The 16,715-nt window shown below is 40.1% G+C and overlaps 1 protein-coding gene and 2 pseudogenes across 2 annotated transcripts; 1 reads left to right on the top strand and 2 right to left on the bottom strand.

Annotated features, from left to right (window-relative positions):
• The first annotated feature begins 293 nt into the window (after positions 1–293).
• LOC147795972 (very long chain fatty acid elongase 4-like) lies at positions 294–5,199 on the top strand. The gene is made up of 3 exons (XM_087130095.1): positions 294–463; positions 2,406–2,556; positions 3,035–5,199. The coding sequence occupies exons 2-3, from the start codon at positions 2,428–2,430 to the stop codon at positions 3,608–3,610; spliced, it is 705 nt and encodes a 234-aa protein (XP_086986221.1). The 5' UTR covers positions 294–463; positions 2,406–2,427; the 3' UTR covers positions 3,611–5,199.
• A 986-nt stretch (positions 5,200–6,185) lies between these two features.
• On the bottom strand, positions 6,186–8,378 carry LOC147795971 (very long chain fatty acid elongase 6 pseudogene; annotated as a pseudogene).
• Positions 8,379–10,826: 2,448 nt separating this feature from the next.
• On the bottom strand, positions 10,827–13,921 carry LOC110990414 (very long chain fatty acid elongase 6 pseudogene; annotated as a pseudogene). The gene is made up of 2 exons (XR_015423399.1): positions 13,580–13,921; positions 10,827–13,448 (listed from the first exon to the last, which is right to left on the bottom strand). The product of XR_015423399.1 is annotated as a very long chain fatty acid elongase 6 pseudogene (transcript).
• Positions 13,922–16,715: the final 2,794 nt, after the last annotated feature.

The following is a 16,715-nucleotide window of genomic DNA, read 5'->3' as shown; positions in this document are numbered from 1 at the left end:
TATTTTATTTGAAGTAAATGTCTTCGGAGCGAAATTGTGTAAGGTTTGAACAACAGATCCAAATTAAGAAAAGCAAAAAAAAAAACCTTTGCGGATGTTTCTTTCTATAGACTTTTTCATGTTCTATACTACACTACTAACCGTTTTTTCTTCGGCTAGAGCACCAAAATACAACTTGATGAACTTATTTCCTGCAAGTTCTGCAAAAATGAAAGTCCTGCAAGTACAAAGTACAAGCTTTCTAGTCACTAACAATCAATGTAAACTACATAGCGCCCTCTATACGCGAAGGTTTTAATAAGTCGGGTGGCGCAGAAAACCCTTGTTTCTCATGAAATACCTTACGTAAGAGGAGGGAATCAGACAATTTAGGGTCGGACTGCATGGATTGAGGCGAGAGACGTGAGCGAGGGGAAACACGAAAAAAGTGCAGCACTTTTTCCACAGAAGTGAACAAATATTGGTAGGCCTGGGTCAGCACATTTGCAAACTGTATAATGCAAATTACATTGCTCATTTGTATACTGTGCCGTGCTAAATGCTTTGCACCATTTTCTTGCGATTTTTAGCAGACGACCAACTTGACACTGACAGTGACAGGTGACACTGACATGCTTGATTGAGTTGAAATGCTTGAAAATGAGAGAGTTGTGACAGCCTTAATCCGGTGGTGGGAATGTTGGTCACTTCGGCACTTTGCCAACTCGGTACCTCGTCAACTCGGCACCTTTCAAACTCAGCACCTAGTCGGTACCTACATGTACATGTAGCCAACTAGTACTCGGCACCTAAATTTTGCCTCGGGTCTGCATTTCCTAACTCGGCACCTGACTGACTTGGCACCTGACCGACCTGGCATCTGACGATCATTGGCACCAACTCTTGCAACCAATTGGTCCTTATTCTGTAAATGAGCTTAGTAAATGTAATAATTATACTGAAATTTTGTTGTTGTTGATTTTGGTAACCCAATTACTACAACAAAACCGACAAAGAAATTCACAAAGAAACAAGAGGTTCACATGCAAAGAGGAAGATTGAAGGAAACCCATATTTGAAATAAAAGTCTGACTTTAATTTCAAAAAGAAGAAAAATAACCTTGCCTCATCCTGGCCATAATAGGGAGGTTTTATTATATTATGCAAACACTACAATTTTTTTATCACATTCGCGGGCGTCAAATGCCTGTTTGAACGTGCAGATGCACATCCCGCATAAAATGTACATCTTCCAATGAACACTCGAATTAAAGGACAAATCAATCACATCCAGTAAATCTTTCAAAAGAAGTGTAATCGTTCATCATAAACCAAGCATGAAAAATCCCAGTTGCATCACCTTTGCTCATTCGAAAAAAAATGAGAATTTCATATCAGTGAATTTTTAAATATTGGAGACTCTTAAAATTGGTTCTATTCGACATGTTCATTTGATTCAAGAATTTTGATGACTGTAGAGTATGACAAAAGATATTTCAAATTGCAGTGCTATTATGTTGTGAGTGAAGCTGTGAAAGTACTGACCTGACAATTTTTTATTGATTTACGGCTTTCCATGATTTTTTACAAGCTGCCCAAAAGAGTCACAGTGCGAGGACAATACTCGGCTAGAAATCTTACCAAAATATATTGTATAAGGTGCCGAGTTGGCTATTGCAAAGGTGCGGAGTTGGTGGGTGCTGAATTGGCAAGATGACGAGTTGGCAAGTGCCGATTGGCAAGGTACCGAAGTGACCGGTTACTGGTGGTGGTTAACATTAGGTTACATGTGAAGGAAATACAGGTAGCGTAAGTTGGACTTAGTCAACTCAACCATAGAGCAAAGAACAGATGACTCTAGTAACAGTTACACACATCACATTTCCATTGGTGAATGACATCCGGGACATCAATATGTCCTGCCATCGGTAAAGTTTTAAAATGTTTAATAACACTTTTTCACAGTTTGGCTGAAACTCTATGTATTTCTTATGTTTGCCTAGAATTGTTTCATGGATGCTTGCCTAAATTGGAATAAAACATCTATCCTTGGGGTGACATGTTAGTAGAATCAAAGACGGAGCAAAGAAACTGTTTTCTTACATGCCCTACTCTGTGAAAGAATACTTGTATATAGGTCTACATCACAGCTACTTACTTCTAACGGAAAATGGTGGCGATTTATTATAATTATACATATATCCAAGTACAAAATCTGGCATTGCAAGTATTAGTCTGGTTCCCAGACCAAAAGGTACCAAATGTTATTTTGAGCTACATGTATCTTTCATATGGTACAGAGCCAGCCTAAGGACCAAGTGGCAGCTTTTTCTTGCACCAACATAATACCTGGTGCCTTATAAAGTGACTTACACACACATGTCCTGCCACACTGACATTTGTGTGTTATTATTTTGAAACCCCAGATCCAACATTCCAAGGCTCACAATGGGTATTCTGAAGGTGCTGAATGTTTTCATAAGTCTCAACTCATTTCCTGTGATGATCGGCTATCTGTTCATGGTCTTTCTATCGCCGCTTTACCAAAAAGTGACAAAACCTATGGACTTCAGACCGGTAAGTTCTGTTTGTATCATGGAAGAAGTTCTAGACATTGTAGAGAGAGGATCACCATGTCAGTTGCTTAGACTGTATTTGTAGTGAGCTATCCCATAACTGTGAAGTTTGTGGTTATCTGAAAAATGTGTTATAAATGAGGATCATGAGCCTGAGATTTAACAAGTGTAATATCTGTATAAAAGTCTTTTCACCCAGATTATAACCTCCTCCCACTTTGCTAAACACACAATAAATGTACATACAGAGTTGCTAGAACTTGGTAAAGTGTAGAAAGGGGAAATCTCGAGCACCTGACCCATGTTGCATGTGTCTGAAGCTGCATGTACATGTACTTGTACATACAGCAGGCAGTTAAGAAATAAATGCTACATAGAGAAACTTGGAGAGTGGTGAAATGGTGTGCATATGAAACCTTCTGTTATATTTCCCTTACAAACAAACTTACAACTTCTTGTCCTAACAATTGTTGCTGTAGATCCTGGTAATGTATAACTACGGTTGCAGCCTCCTTAGCGTTGGCACCTTTGCCATGTTTGCATACGGCATGGCAGACATTGGTTCGGTCTTTCGCATGGAAACCACACCGGTGCTTGAATATGCCTTCCTCCTCTATCGCATAGCGAAATACATTGAGCTCCTAGACACCATCTTCATGATCTTGCGTCACAAACGCCGACAAATTTCCTTCCTGCATGTCTACCACCATGGTAGTATGATCAACCTTGCTGAGTTTTCGTATCTACTTACTCCCTGGGCTGCTGTTGCATTCTCCTTATGTCTAAACTCACTCGTCCATGTCTGTCTTTATTTCTACTACGGTCGCTGCGCTGCAAACCCTGACAACCCACCGTCTTGGAAGAAGCAGATGACCCAGATTCAGATCACCCAATTCCTAATTATTCTGGTTCATTGCATCACTGGTTACCAGTATCATGGTTTCTGTGGCTACTCCATATTCTTTTGCCTGACCATGATCTTCCTGTTTGGAAATTTCTATTTCGCTGCATTTCTGCGTTTGAAAAAACCCAAAGAACTAATTAAATCACAATGATGTCAAAATGCCATTCTTCAAACCAGAATACTGTTATGAAGATTACTCAATCTTGATTTTAAAACATTTATTTTAGTTGCAATACATGATTCTCAGTCAGTATTCAAAAAATTCACCAATTATGTTGTTTTGGATTCTGGTATGTACAATAACTCACATTTAGAATTTACCAAAAAAGGGTTGGTGGAAAAAGCCAGCTATTTGCCACTTTTAGACAAATGATGGAACAGATTGAGTTGCACGGGAAATTACAATGTAAGTCCTCCAACAACTGAAGGCAGAGGAATATTTTTCGTATGTATAGTACGTATCACATTGCCGGTTGAATAAACTGAGAGGGATATGACAAAATGGATCTTTTGAGATCAGTGGCATAAATCTATGCCAGGGAGTGGGGAGGATGGGAGACGGCTTAAACCAAAAACTTGCCTAGCAGTGGGAAATTGGAAAAGAGTGGGGGGGGAATCACTGGACACCACGTGACACTAGGGGATGCTTTTCATAATGTACGTGTACACCTAATGTATACTTGATGTGATATCAAATGGCATATTTAAAGCTTTTGTATTTGTCTCCCTTTTTCAGTACTTTAAGAAGTTTAAAAAATACCTCAAAATCTTTTTCTGCTCGCCACAAAAAGTGGGGGGTTGGGGTTGGAGGGAAATGATCCAATAATCCATTTCCCCTTGTTAACTGGGGGGGATACATTTATACCCCTATCTTTCCTCCTGGGGATTAATGTCCCTGTCGGAGATGTACTTTCTTTGATCTACGAAGTTTACCAAGCAAACTTTGCCTACTTGTACACAGAAGTTGTTTGCCAGACAGCTGGACAAGTTGTTAGCTTAAATAAGGGGGGATGGGTGCACCTCTTTTGTTCACCTGTTGACTCACTCGTCATGACTTGCACTTTTTGAGACAGTTGATGTTGTATGTTCCACATACATTGTTTTTGACTGTAGAATATGACAAAAACAAATATAAATATTTGGCCTGTCAATAGTTCAAATGAAGTCAGCGAACTTCTATGAAAGATTGACACAAATTTTATGGTGTGGTATTATATTAGTGTGGCGTATTTGTGATACTGGTCTAAAGTGTTTCATAATTCAGGAAGGGGCATGAAAATTCCTTGGACAGAAGTGAAAATGTAGGAAAAGTTGGAATTTTGTGTTTTATTTTGGATGAAATTGTTCATTTGGCCTGCAGACAACATGTTTTGTTATAATTGTTTCATTTAAATGGATCATCAAAATTGAATGTTCCAATGTATGTTAATGTTAAAATTTAATACACATGTACACGTATATTGCCACAATGTTCTTTGTGTCATGTGCCTTGCCCAATCACTCTTCTATTCTGTACTTTTCCTGTTTTTATGGAAATATTTTTACTGAATTAATCTACTATTAAAATCTCAGGTGATTTGTTTAATGCCCTTTTTATAACTGTAATGGCTGTGTTAAAAGTACTTGTTTTAACACTTTATGGGGTCGACTAATCATGTTCTAATATTAACGGAACGTGTTGATGATATGCATTGTTAAACAATGTTAAAAGTCTTTGAATAAATATTCTTCAAATCAGAATTACTGGCCAGTGCCAATGATTTCCTTATTCAACTTCAGTGTGGTACATTTGTGAAGGACAGAGCCACCAGGTCACTTGAAAACCCGTGCCAAATTGGGCACAGAATAGATGTCATTTGTAATCCGTTTACGGCAACGAGAAAAAAAATTGACCCCGTTTCAGGATTTTTAAAACCTTTTCTGCATTTCTAAATAGTAATGCTTTTTGTATTTTTAAATTCTGTTTTGTTTCCCCTTTTAATACTGAGGTCATGTAAATGAGAACACGCGTAAAGTCAACCGGTATTTTTGTATTTTCCCCTTTCGTCAAGAGGATCATAATTGTGGTCAATGTACTTATATCTTTGACGCCTTACTAAAATAGGTCTTCACCAAAAATTGTTTACACCGAGCTACACTGGTCGTCACTCATTTTGATTTTGGGGGACGTGGTGCGTCAATTTTTGGTACAATATGTCACTTTCAGGTCAGGCAGTATTTCAAATTGCATAAAGGAATATGCTAGTAAATATTTTATAAGGGCCTTTTCCGGAGGTGATTTTTATAAATAGTAAGAAAACGAACGAAAAATCTCTCTAAAAATCTTTTCACGTTAAGTTTCTGGAAGTGTAGCATCATGCAATTGTCAACCTCCAGGCTCTGTTTCCATACGCAGCCGAATAATTCGGAAGTGGCCTTTTATTTCTCCCATGCGAAGTCTTATCGTGACCGTGAGACCCAATCCGCCGCCTCCTGGTCTGTTACCAATATAAAAGCCGTACTTCCATTTTGTCAGCAATTGCATCGTGTATAACATATTATGTCCTTGCTGTTTCAGTGTGGGAACTTAAACCTTGCAGGGTGTAAATAACTTGGCAATAAAAGATTGTTAGTTTTACGATGATACAATACCGATACAATGAGGTCGTTCTTTGGTTGTAGAAGAAATTATTGGCACAGTGTTTGTGGTGCACTATGCCTTAAATATCTGACCAGGAGAAACAATGCACTCTTTTAGTGCTGCACTCTTTTATTTTAAAGACTCGTAATTTCATTATTTTCACTGAGATTACTTTAAAAACATCCTGCAAATCCGTACTGGTAAAAGGTACGTTCAGATTTGTGCCGATGGTTGCTTTAAAATTCTCTACAAATTCAACAATAATCACGTTATTATGATTGTAAATCAATGTCAAACTTCCTGTGCTAGATCGTTTGATATGTTTTCCCCTATTAGCTGTTGCATTTTGGGATTTGTTTCCAGGAAAATCGACTAAAGTTAAAGAAAATAACATGTTATATTGTCCAGTAATCTTTCAGCAGTAGTTTTGTTTCAAGTTATGTTTCTCCCTAATGTTTATAAGTATTGAAAATCAATCTGGAATTGATAAAACGGAAGTATCGTGACTATTTCAAAGCATCTTTATCTGTAAGTCTCTACTTATAATTATTTCAGTGAATATTAATGTCGTAACTATCGGGTCTTCTTTAGTTCAGCTTCGTGTTGTACATCTGAAGGATGCTCGTCAGTTTTCCTGCCACTGGATTTAGTCTCTAGTTTTCCTTCTTTCTTGACGAAGTAGGCGAGGTAGAAATAGTGTGCAAAGAGAACGAAGTAGCTCACATACATGACGAATGACGCCTCTAAGTTGCGCCGACTAACTGCGCATGTGTCACCTCGCTTCAGTACCACGTGGGCGTAGAGATTGACGAGAATCCCCGTGAACATCTGCGTGATTTGGAGCACGGTGATACAAACGCTAACCCTGCGGGGAATACGAACGATCCGAGAGGCTTTGAGAGCGTAGTAGGTGTACATGAAAGCATGAACCGTGTAGTTCATGAGCAGGAAACATCTCCCTGTTGACGTGTAGTAAGCATAGCTGAACCACGTGTAGAGAAGAACAGTGATGTGGTGATACCAATGTAGGAAGATCAGGTTCTGTTTGCGTAGAACGATGAACGCCGTGTCTCCAAACTCAACCAGCTTACTGACAGCAAACAGCCACGCCCACAGGCCACTAGCCCCAATGAAGCCTACCGAATCACACGCCACCGAATTAAGTCCATACGTAGTTGCCATGTAGATCGTCTCCTCCCAAGAGCGGAGTAGACCCATCCAGCTGAAAATGGCAAGGCCCAGGGACCAGGCTGTTAGTGACGGGCGGAGGTCATACGGTGGACGGTCCCTCATGAACCGCTGTCCTGCCAGAATTAGCACGCCATAGATAGCACTCAGTGGGAACCCTATGGTCCAGTATTGCTGGAACAGCCCTACACCCCATTCGTGATCAAACCGACGTTCGAAGGCAAATTCATAAGCGTACACTATTGGTACCTTAGTCGTGTTCAGCTGAACTTGTAGCGGCAAAGTCACTGGCGGGAATCCGCGCGTCTCAGTCATTTTAACAGCGGCGATGTCACTACATGTATAGAAAAACTGATACGTGTATACCGCCTATGCCTTCGTCTGCTATTACTCGTAATGATATTGCATGTGCCTTTTCACCAACACACTTTCGGCCGCGTTTCGGCTAACTGCACACAGTGCTGGTACGATACTAATAGGCCTACAGTACTCCAGAACATGTACTTCAACCTTGAGCACTCCGCAAGCGTATTCGAACTCACGAGTCTAATGCGTGCGGTTGCGCATATACAGGCGTACGTGAACTCCGGGCCATACATCACGTCATGTCGAATGACTTGTCTTACGACATAACGCGGGCTGCCACACCTACAGCGAATCTGTTATCTGTTTCCATTGACGCGGAAATGACAAATAACTCCAACGATAACGGCAAAAGAATCAACGTCCAACCATTGTCCAACTTTAATCATTTTCAAATTGCACGTAATGTCGTGCTTTATCGAGCGGGTATTGTCCCAATAACTTTAGAAAAGAAAAAAATTACATATACACGTTCGTCTGTGAGACACGATCACAATATGATCATTTCTGTTTTATTTTTGTGGAGAAAAAAAAGGCATTAGAAGTATCAAAAAAATTGCATACAATAATAAAACATAATAAAGAATGAATATATGAATATGTTTGTCGCAGCGGCGCCCCCATGGCTCTGGCGGGTCAAGGATGAATTTCCGTGATTCGATTTCAGTCACATAGGCCTATCTGCCAAATAGTTAAACAAGTCAATGGTCGTGCCCATGGACATCATATTATATTTCACTTTCGTATAAAATTCAAGTCAAAATTAGGACTTTTATTGCCAATGATTTGGTCCCCTTGAACTAAACCGACTATAATTATAGTGCTATAATTATAGGGACGTGATTTCGTTATTTTATTATTGTAGTAAGGGACCTGTAAAAAGGAGCACTTCATTCTACTTAGCCGTCTAGATCTAAAGTCGATTCAGCTACTCAGCCCGAGTGAAGACAAAAACTGACAGCAAAAAAAAAATCTGCGCAACAAGATTCACTCTGAATAACGGCATAGACTCTGCGTACATGGGTTATAGTATAAGAGCTCAAAAGTTTTGAGGTTACTAACGTAGTAACTAGTATGCAGCATCCTGAGCATTGCTTTGTGATCAGAACTTGTGAGAAGTTTAGCTGCTGGTGTTTACAGAGAACTAAAATTCATTTCACGATGAATCGATGACGAAGAAATTTCTTTGCTGGCGTGTAAGTTCACAAATTATTATCACTGACGTGCATGCATGGTTTGTTGTCAATACATGTGCATGTGTAGTGTTTTTCTTTCGCAGCTGGATGGCACGTGTAATGGTTAACATTGTAAATCTTTTGCTGGTCTGTGAATGATGTAGGCTTTGCTTTACATCTATTATTATGTAGGCTGGTGACACAGGTAAATGACCCCGTTTACGTGTTCGCATTACATGGATGCTTTCAACGGTCACGGGAGGACTGGGATTTGATTTTGTGAAAATGCACCTATTTTGGGACAAAAAAGCGGAAATGAAAAGAAATTGAGTCATGTTCAGATAGCATGATAAAAAGGAGAAGGTATAACATAATGCGCTTCCCATCACCAATAGTTTTTCAAGAACAATTTGTGTCATTAAATGCGTAAAAACTAACAATTATTCTGCAGAAGTCTTGTTAAATTTAAAATGGACGTTTTAAGGGAGTTGGTTTAATCTGAAATCGCATGCCGTTTTTTTTTGCTGCATTTATAGACATTTTCCTGCAAAACTAAAGAGACGGATGCGAATTTATGACATGCACAAATCATTGACATAAATGCGTAAACTGTTCTTTGCAAACTAGGTTTAACTTTCTTTTGCCAAGAATGCTGTAATAACATTGGTCGAAAAAGTTTGGCAAAGCTCAATTGTCCAGATGTTGGTCATTTCCCAAATGATTTACCCATAACAGTTGGACACCTTGTGATCAGAAGTTGGGAAGTTATTTTCACCAACGTAGGGCAAAAATTGGTCAAAACGAGCCCAACTTTTTATAGTATTGATATGCTGAGCTCCAGAAGTGTGAAAGTTAGCCAGTTTACAGTAATTGACAATATTATGCCAACAATTTAAATTTATGCTGATTTTGCGAATGGACTGAAACCTTAAATGTTGAGATAAATATTCCCGACACTGTTTTGGGACCGATTCATGTAATGAGGAGCTCCCGGAGCGCATGGGCTAACAGGAAGCCCCAATTCAAGCCATTGCTGTCTGATTATAAGGCCAAACACTCTTCACAATCGGGTATTCACTAACTGCAGCACAATTCCCAGAAATTAAAAAGGAGTCGGATCCCAAAGGTAATTATTCCTTGCCTCAAAGCTGGGGGCCATGCCTTGGTGAATAAATCCAAGGGTAAATATTGCCGCCAGGAATTAATAAGTGCACTGTTGATGAACAAAAGAACACATCAAACATTTGATAGATTACATGTACTTAAAAGCAAAGATCGTATAGCGCCGAAGGCGCCAGATGAATAACTCTGTCCAAAAGATGTAATTACCACGGGCGCCATTTGAGCAAGCGATACGCCTGCGCAGTTTACGGTAATGCTTGGGCGCAGGCTCACCAGGTACACGTGCCTGCCGCGGCACCTGCGCATTAATGTTTATTGCACAGGCGTATCGCTTGCTCAAATGGCGCCCGTGCGATTACAACGTTTTACGTGTATTCACGGTAAAGTTGGACATCTTGCGCCGATTCGTGGCGCTATACGATCTTTGATTAAAAGGAACTACCGAAGTGGTCCTAAGGTCCTTTAACGTCCACGTGTTGAGGTTCAACTCGAAATAAGCAGTAGTGACTAATGTGCAAGTTTTAAAAAGTCACTCCCAGAATCTTCCATAAAGATCCAGCAAAACTCGAATTGTCCACTGTTGAAAAACCTGTGAGTAAATTTTCAACAAGTAACCCAAATGCCCCATACACATTTAAATTCAAAGAGCCGTGATTGTGTACATGCACGGCTTCCTTTTCACGGCTCAAGGAAATCTAAAACCGGATAGTCAACATCATCCTCAAGATTTACTTCCAAGTTTAAAGTATACAATGGCAAATACAGATAAAATCCCAAGGGAAAGGTTGAAATCTAATTGCATGGGAAAAATCTCAGCTAAAATGATTGTTATTTCATTTTTGTAGACAAAGCTTATAGTGCCAAATAAAATCATTTCCAAAGTAGCCAAACACACATGATTTATTTCCGTGTTTCCTTGAAGTCAAAATTTATTTCATTCTTTCAGTGTCTCGTATTCTCACTCCAAAACTTTGTTTTTTGACAATCTAAAAAATGATCCATAGACCACTCAATTCTCCTTAATTGGTCCTTTTCAACATCTTCTGTATGCATGAAAAATATTTATAACTCTGTAAACAGTACCCTCTGAAGCTGCTTTGGTTTGCACATTCCCAGCTAGGATTAATTCTTAACATTGTGAACATTTACATGAAATGATTATTACATCCATCTAATGATATATCAACTTATATGTTCCCTACCTACACAGTCAAGTGCTATTAATGATCACAATCACTCAATAAAAATGCTACAACTGAAATATACAATCTATGCTGCTTGTACTTCACAGGAGCTACACTGACTATAACTATAGCAACACAAAACGTTTGTGAACTAACTGGCATTACAGTAACAAAGGAACGACAAAAAGCACACTGTTACATATAACTAAACGAGAAAAGTTTACATCCAGAGTCTGTGCTGCTTCTCCAGGGCGGGACAGCCTTGTTCAACCAATAAATTATGACTCTTTGCCGACATACCATCCAAGAATTACTGTTTCGTCTTGCGTTGTTCCACGATGTTCACAAGCCTTGTTCAACCAATAAATTATGACTCTTTGCCGACATACCATCCAAGAATTACTGTTTCGTCTTGCGTTGTTCCACAATGTTCACAAGGGAGTGAGACCATTTTTTAACTTAAATTCATATATAGGCCCTTAAAACAATCTATTTCTATACGGCGATTACTACCCCCTTTCAATGTCATAGTTGGTTTTGTTGTAAAAATCTAGTTTACTTCGCAAGTAATATACGCATGTAATTATTTTGCTCCAACGTAAAACTTACGTTTTTCATTAGAATTTCAGCAAAATCAATTCCAGCAATACATGAAAATACATCAAAGACTGGTGAAAATTACACTCAGTTACAAAATAATACACATGTACTTAAAATGTATAAAGTCGTTTTGTTATAAAATGAAAATAAGGACGAATAGTCACTAAATCAACAATTCACAGCAATCATACTATAGCTTAAGCGATTTTTGACGTTAACACAGAGCGGGGGGGGGGTTAAGGTTACAATCCCTTCTTTTCTTGCAATTTCTCGTCTCCGCTACCTGCCAATCTCGTCTTCCTTTCCTTGATGACTGCTCTGGATTTGTCCATGTACCTCTCGTAGAAAAAGTAGACGAAGAGAACAAGGTAGCTGGAGTACATCATGAAGGAGATCCGCAGATTACTGCCGTTTGTGGCGCACGCAACTCCGCTTTTCCACAAGGAGTAAACGTAACCATTGACAACGCAACCCACCAGCATCTGGGTGATCTGGAGTGACGTAATCACCATGCCGATCCAAGTAGGGATGCGAATGAGCCTTGAAGCTCTGATGGCGTAGTAAGAGTACATGAAGGAATGAACGGTGAAGTTCATTGCTGCGAAGTAACGGGCTAAAGCGACGATTTGTGGGTAAGAGTACCAGGTGTACATGAGAACCGTGATGTGATGATACCAGTGGAGAAAGATGAGTGGCTGTTTCCGCAGGACTATGAACGCGGTGTCTACAAGTTCCGGGAGTTTGCTTACTGTAAAGAGCCAGAGCCATAAGCCGGGGACGTCCTTGTAGACGGACGGGTCGCAAATCGATGCCTGCCAGCCGTGCGTGCGGATAATATGGAGAATTTCACCATCAAGTCGCGCCATACCTGCCCAGCTAAACACGGCTAGCCCCGTTGACCACACAGCCAAGGGGATACGAAGATGAAACGGTTTGCGGGAGGCCATGTACCATCGGCCGGTGAAGACAAGCAAGACATACAGGGCGCTCGCCACAATCGATAGCCGCCAGTTATTCCGGAACCACAAGATTCCTTCCTCAGGCCGGAATGTTTGTTCAAAGTCGAAGACGATGCCCGGCTTGAAAGGGCGAAGAGTTGAGTTAATAAAAACATCCTCCAGTCGATGCGTAGGGAGGCCTGCCATTGCTAAACAGAATTACAATGAAGATGAACGGTACTTTGTGTTTTCAGTCAGTCTTGAAATCAGCTGAAGTTGCTGCTCTTTCTCGAAGCCAGTCTGCTGAGCCAAGTGATCAAGCAAATTTCTCTCGAACACGTCGCAAACATAAACGCGCACTGTACATGTACAGTACATGTACTTAACAACATCGATCGTGAACACGAGGTTTCCAATGTGTTTATGTATCGCGCGCGTGCTCTTTTAGGGCGAGATTTGTCCACCTGTGGCTGTTCTTGTCTCGGACTGTTACTCCCTCTGCTCACATGGCGTGATCCTACGTCTTCTCATTGACAGATCGGTACAGAGTGTTGTCCCACTAAGCTGTACGGTCCTTGCGTCTATTCCGAATTTCTAAGCCATGCAACACAAACTGCCACCATTGTGCTATTGTACACTGTGTACGTGACCTCTGTTGAACTTCAAATGCACAAAGGCGCGGCAAGCAGTGACGTGTCCCCGTGCCTACATATTATTCTACACAGTTTTGCATACAGCTGCATTAATTTGGCCTTGTTCCTCGTGAGACGTGTTCAAGGGTAGACTGGTTCTGAAAGTCCTTTTCTCAGTAAACCATGGGGAAATAAAACAGCAAAACTGATCATCAGTTCAGATTGAAAGCAACATTTTTATGATAAACATAGTGCGGAACTTGAATGTTCATGCGCGGTTATATGTTTGATAACTTACTTTTCGTATGAGCTTGGACTGTCTTCATTCAGGCAGTCACTCAAAAGGATGTCTGCATCACTGCTGGCATAAACACTAGCTGCCCCAAGTGACTCTTTTTCACAACTCAACCCTTCGATTAACTTGGAATACATTTTTGCAGGTCTTTGCCCTCGTCCGCATGAATGTCATCAGAGGGGTTGGAAACAAGTGTTGCACTAGCCATAGTAAGGCGCGCAAAGTGCTTTCATTGGCTGTGGAAGTCTCAGGCGTGCGATTTCCATTCCTGATTGGTCAGTTGATAACAGTACCTCTGAAAGGAATAATTACACAGCACCTACAGCAAACACCTGATTACACAATCTCACCACATCGTCACACGCGTGAAAGGAAAGAGTTAGAAAGTGACACGGTGGACTTACACTTTTCTTTGCGAGTTTATCTTGGCCTATACAGCTCTTATAAAACTCCATAGCTGAAAAGGTTGCTGGTAATGTGCATCGAATCCACCAATTCTTAAATCACGTTACTTTGGAGTGTTTTCCTTTTTTGATTTGAAGTGAGAATATTTTATTTGTCAATGGCAGCTAGTGTACTGGTTTATATGGTCAGGTGATAAGGTGAGGAAGTAGCCCTGATCTCAGTCGTTAAGATTTTAAAAGTATTTGACTGTCGTTTATGCAGCCGTAGACCTTGCTTATCACATTTTCACGTCACAGCCTGTTTTCTACTGATCTGTTTATCTCGGTATCCCGTAATAATTATTCCATAATTGGTGACAAACCATAAGATTCCAAAGGACATAAGTTTGCACAAATAGACTTGTTCCCAGTTCGGACAAAGAACTTATCACTCCATAGTGTTTGTCAAGTGATGGCGCCCTTGCTTTCGGCTTCGTGCGATTTCTCTTCCAATCCATCCTGTTGTAATCGCCCAATCTGCACTCCCAGTAATGCTAAAGTGTCAGTATTAAACCTTTTTGGTAGATTGACCTTCCCGTATATTTCTGGCAGTTGTCCACACCCCGAGGCCAGCATGAAGAAAACTAACATAAGGCCGTGCCAAAATTCATGGATGCGCCTGGAAACGACATGGTGGATTACAGTCATCACATGTAAATAAAATCTTCCAATCTTCAACTTTGAAAAGTTACAAAAACAACCTAAACATTAATTTGGCACCAAAAATAACAATTTTTGATAATGATTTTGAGGGAAAATAAATGTTACCCATGGGTTGCGTTTTATAGGTATAAAAACTCTCAAAGTCTTTGTTCGATTGGGCTTGCTTTTTAGAACGTATACGCAAAAAGTAACTTTTCTCACTGCGAGACCACAAACAAAAGATTGGTCAATCCAGTAGAAGGAAAATCATACAGTATGCAATATTTTGGCTGGAAAACCAATTTTACTTTTAAATACGTAGCATATTCATTTGTCTTAAATACGGAATCCACTTTTTCAACTTCTATAAAATCTTGGCTCTTCTTAATAACTGTATACTCCAAACTCTGGTACCGTAGCTGGTAACAAGTTCTTGCCCGTGTTTTTTTCAATGTCCCTAGATTTCATAGTCTCACCTACTTTATCTCTGCATTATTGTGACCCCGGTTTCGACAAGTAACGATTGTAGTTTCCCTAGCCCCTAGCCTATTATTCAAGTTGAACTCTGCTCGTCTACAGGGGATCCATGCCAACGCATCAAGGTATCATTGTTCACATGTTTATTCAGTTAAAAATAAATCAAATCAAAGATCAAGGTAAAAATGATACCACAAAGAGGGTAACTTGATAGACACTTTGTCACCTACTACCCTACTGACGCAAAAGGCAGTTTTGTCAGGAGTCAAAGTTCGTAACTTGAGTTGCACATTGCATAACTGTTGAAAGACGTCAGTAGTGTCTAAAATGAAATATTAATTTACAATCAACATTTTAAAAATATAAAACTATATCGAGGAGTTTTGCAAGAACGGTACGTAACGATTTTGCTGTGAACCACGCATCAAAATTATTAGACCCTAAGACGATAATCAGGCTGGTGCACTTTATCAAAGTTTTGTGGATGTACAGGATTGCAAACTTCTATAATTACGTATGTATTGGTTTAAGAATACATTTTACATCCAAATAGATAATTGCAATGCCACCCACTTATGATAATGCACTATGACAATAGCTAGGGGTCAAAAGGCAAAATTTATCCTCATATCTAAGGGGAGAGACTTCACTGTTTTCAAAGAATACAGCAGTTGGACAGAGGTCTCCAGTTCCTTGCACAGTAGTCAAAAACTGCTTTGTCTAACTGCTCCCTGGCGTCTGCAGCATAAAGAAGTAAACACATGCCATTCTTACACTGTTTCTTGTATGCATGTACTTGAGCAATCGTGCTTTCTGATGATATTAGACAGACGGTTCGGAGCCACACTGCCCACCAGCAGCAACGTCAACAAATTGCCCAGTGATCGCTGTGATACTATATGTACCAAGTTTAACTCTTAATCTGGTTCATAAGTGTGACGTCACTTCAGTTCAAACCATGCCCACTACACAGAGTTACATGGACCATAGAACCGAAAGTTAAAGTGCAACTTCAGTGTTCATCCAATGGGAAGTTGCTATTAGTGGCGCGTCCGCATGTATGACAAAGTCACGAACCAGATCGAGTTACATCATGCAAAAATTAAGCACTTTGGACCAGATGCGATACAATGTGATCACCCTACACGATTAATAATGTGGGGGTGATCAAATTTCTCGTATAAAACATATGAACTTGCCTTGTTTGGTCCCAAAGATCGTGGTCAACTTTGTAAACATGAAAATTTAAAGATGCGATCCACGATGGAGTCATTATCTGGATATTATAGAAACTTTGAAAACAACCCCCAAAAGCAAACCACCCAATAACATTCGGTGACAATCTTCCCACCCGCTTAGCACCAGCGTGTACATGCTACTTGACGGAACCCCCCCCCCGCCACTTGAGCCAGTCTTGGACCCACTCTGTCCCTCCTCATCACAGAAGAATTTAAACTAAAGCTGTGGAACTAGTACCCTTATTTTGCTTTCAAAACAATTTTATGCGCTCATTTGCTTGACATGGTTAGCCAACACTGATAACAAAATTCAATGAAAATCTGGCGAGCACTGCCACA

This window comes from Acanthaster planci, linkage group LG19, assembly GCF_054643075.1.
Source record: "Acanthaster planci isolate LZ-2023a linkage group LG19, COTS_SCS, whole genome shotgun sequence".
Classification (NCBI taxonomy): Eukaryota; Metazoa; Echinodermata; class Asteroidea; order Valvatida; family Acanthasteridae; genus Acanthaster; species Acanthaster planci.
This window is presented reverse-complemented; position numbering and strand designations above follow the sequence as displayed.

Coding starts and splice junctions, on each gene's coding strand:
- LOC147795972 (XM_087130095.1), top strand. CDS start 2,428: ATGGGTATTCTGAAGGTGCTGAATGTTTTCATAAGTCTCAACTCATTT. Junction 2,557..3,034: donor AACCTATGGACTTCAGACCG/GTAAGTTCTGTT, acceptor TTGTTGCTGTAG/ATCCTGGTAATGTATAACTA.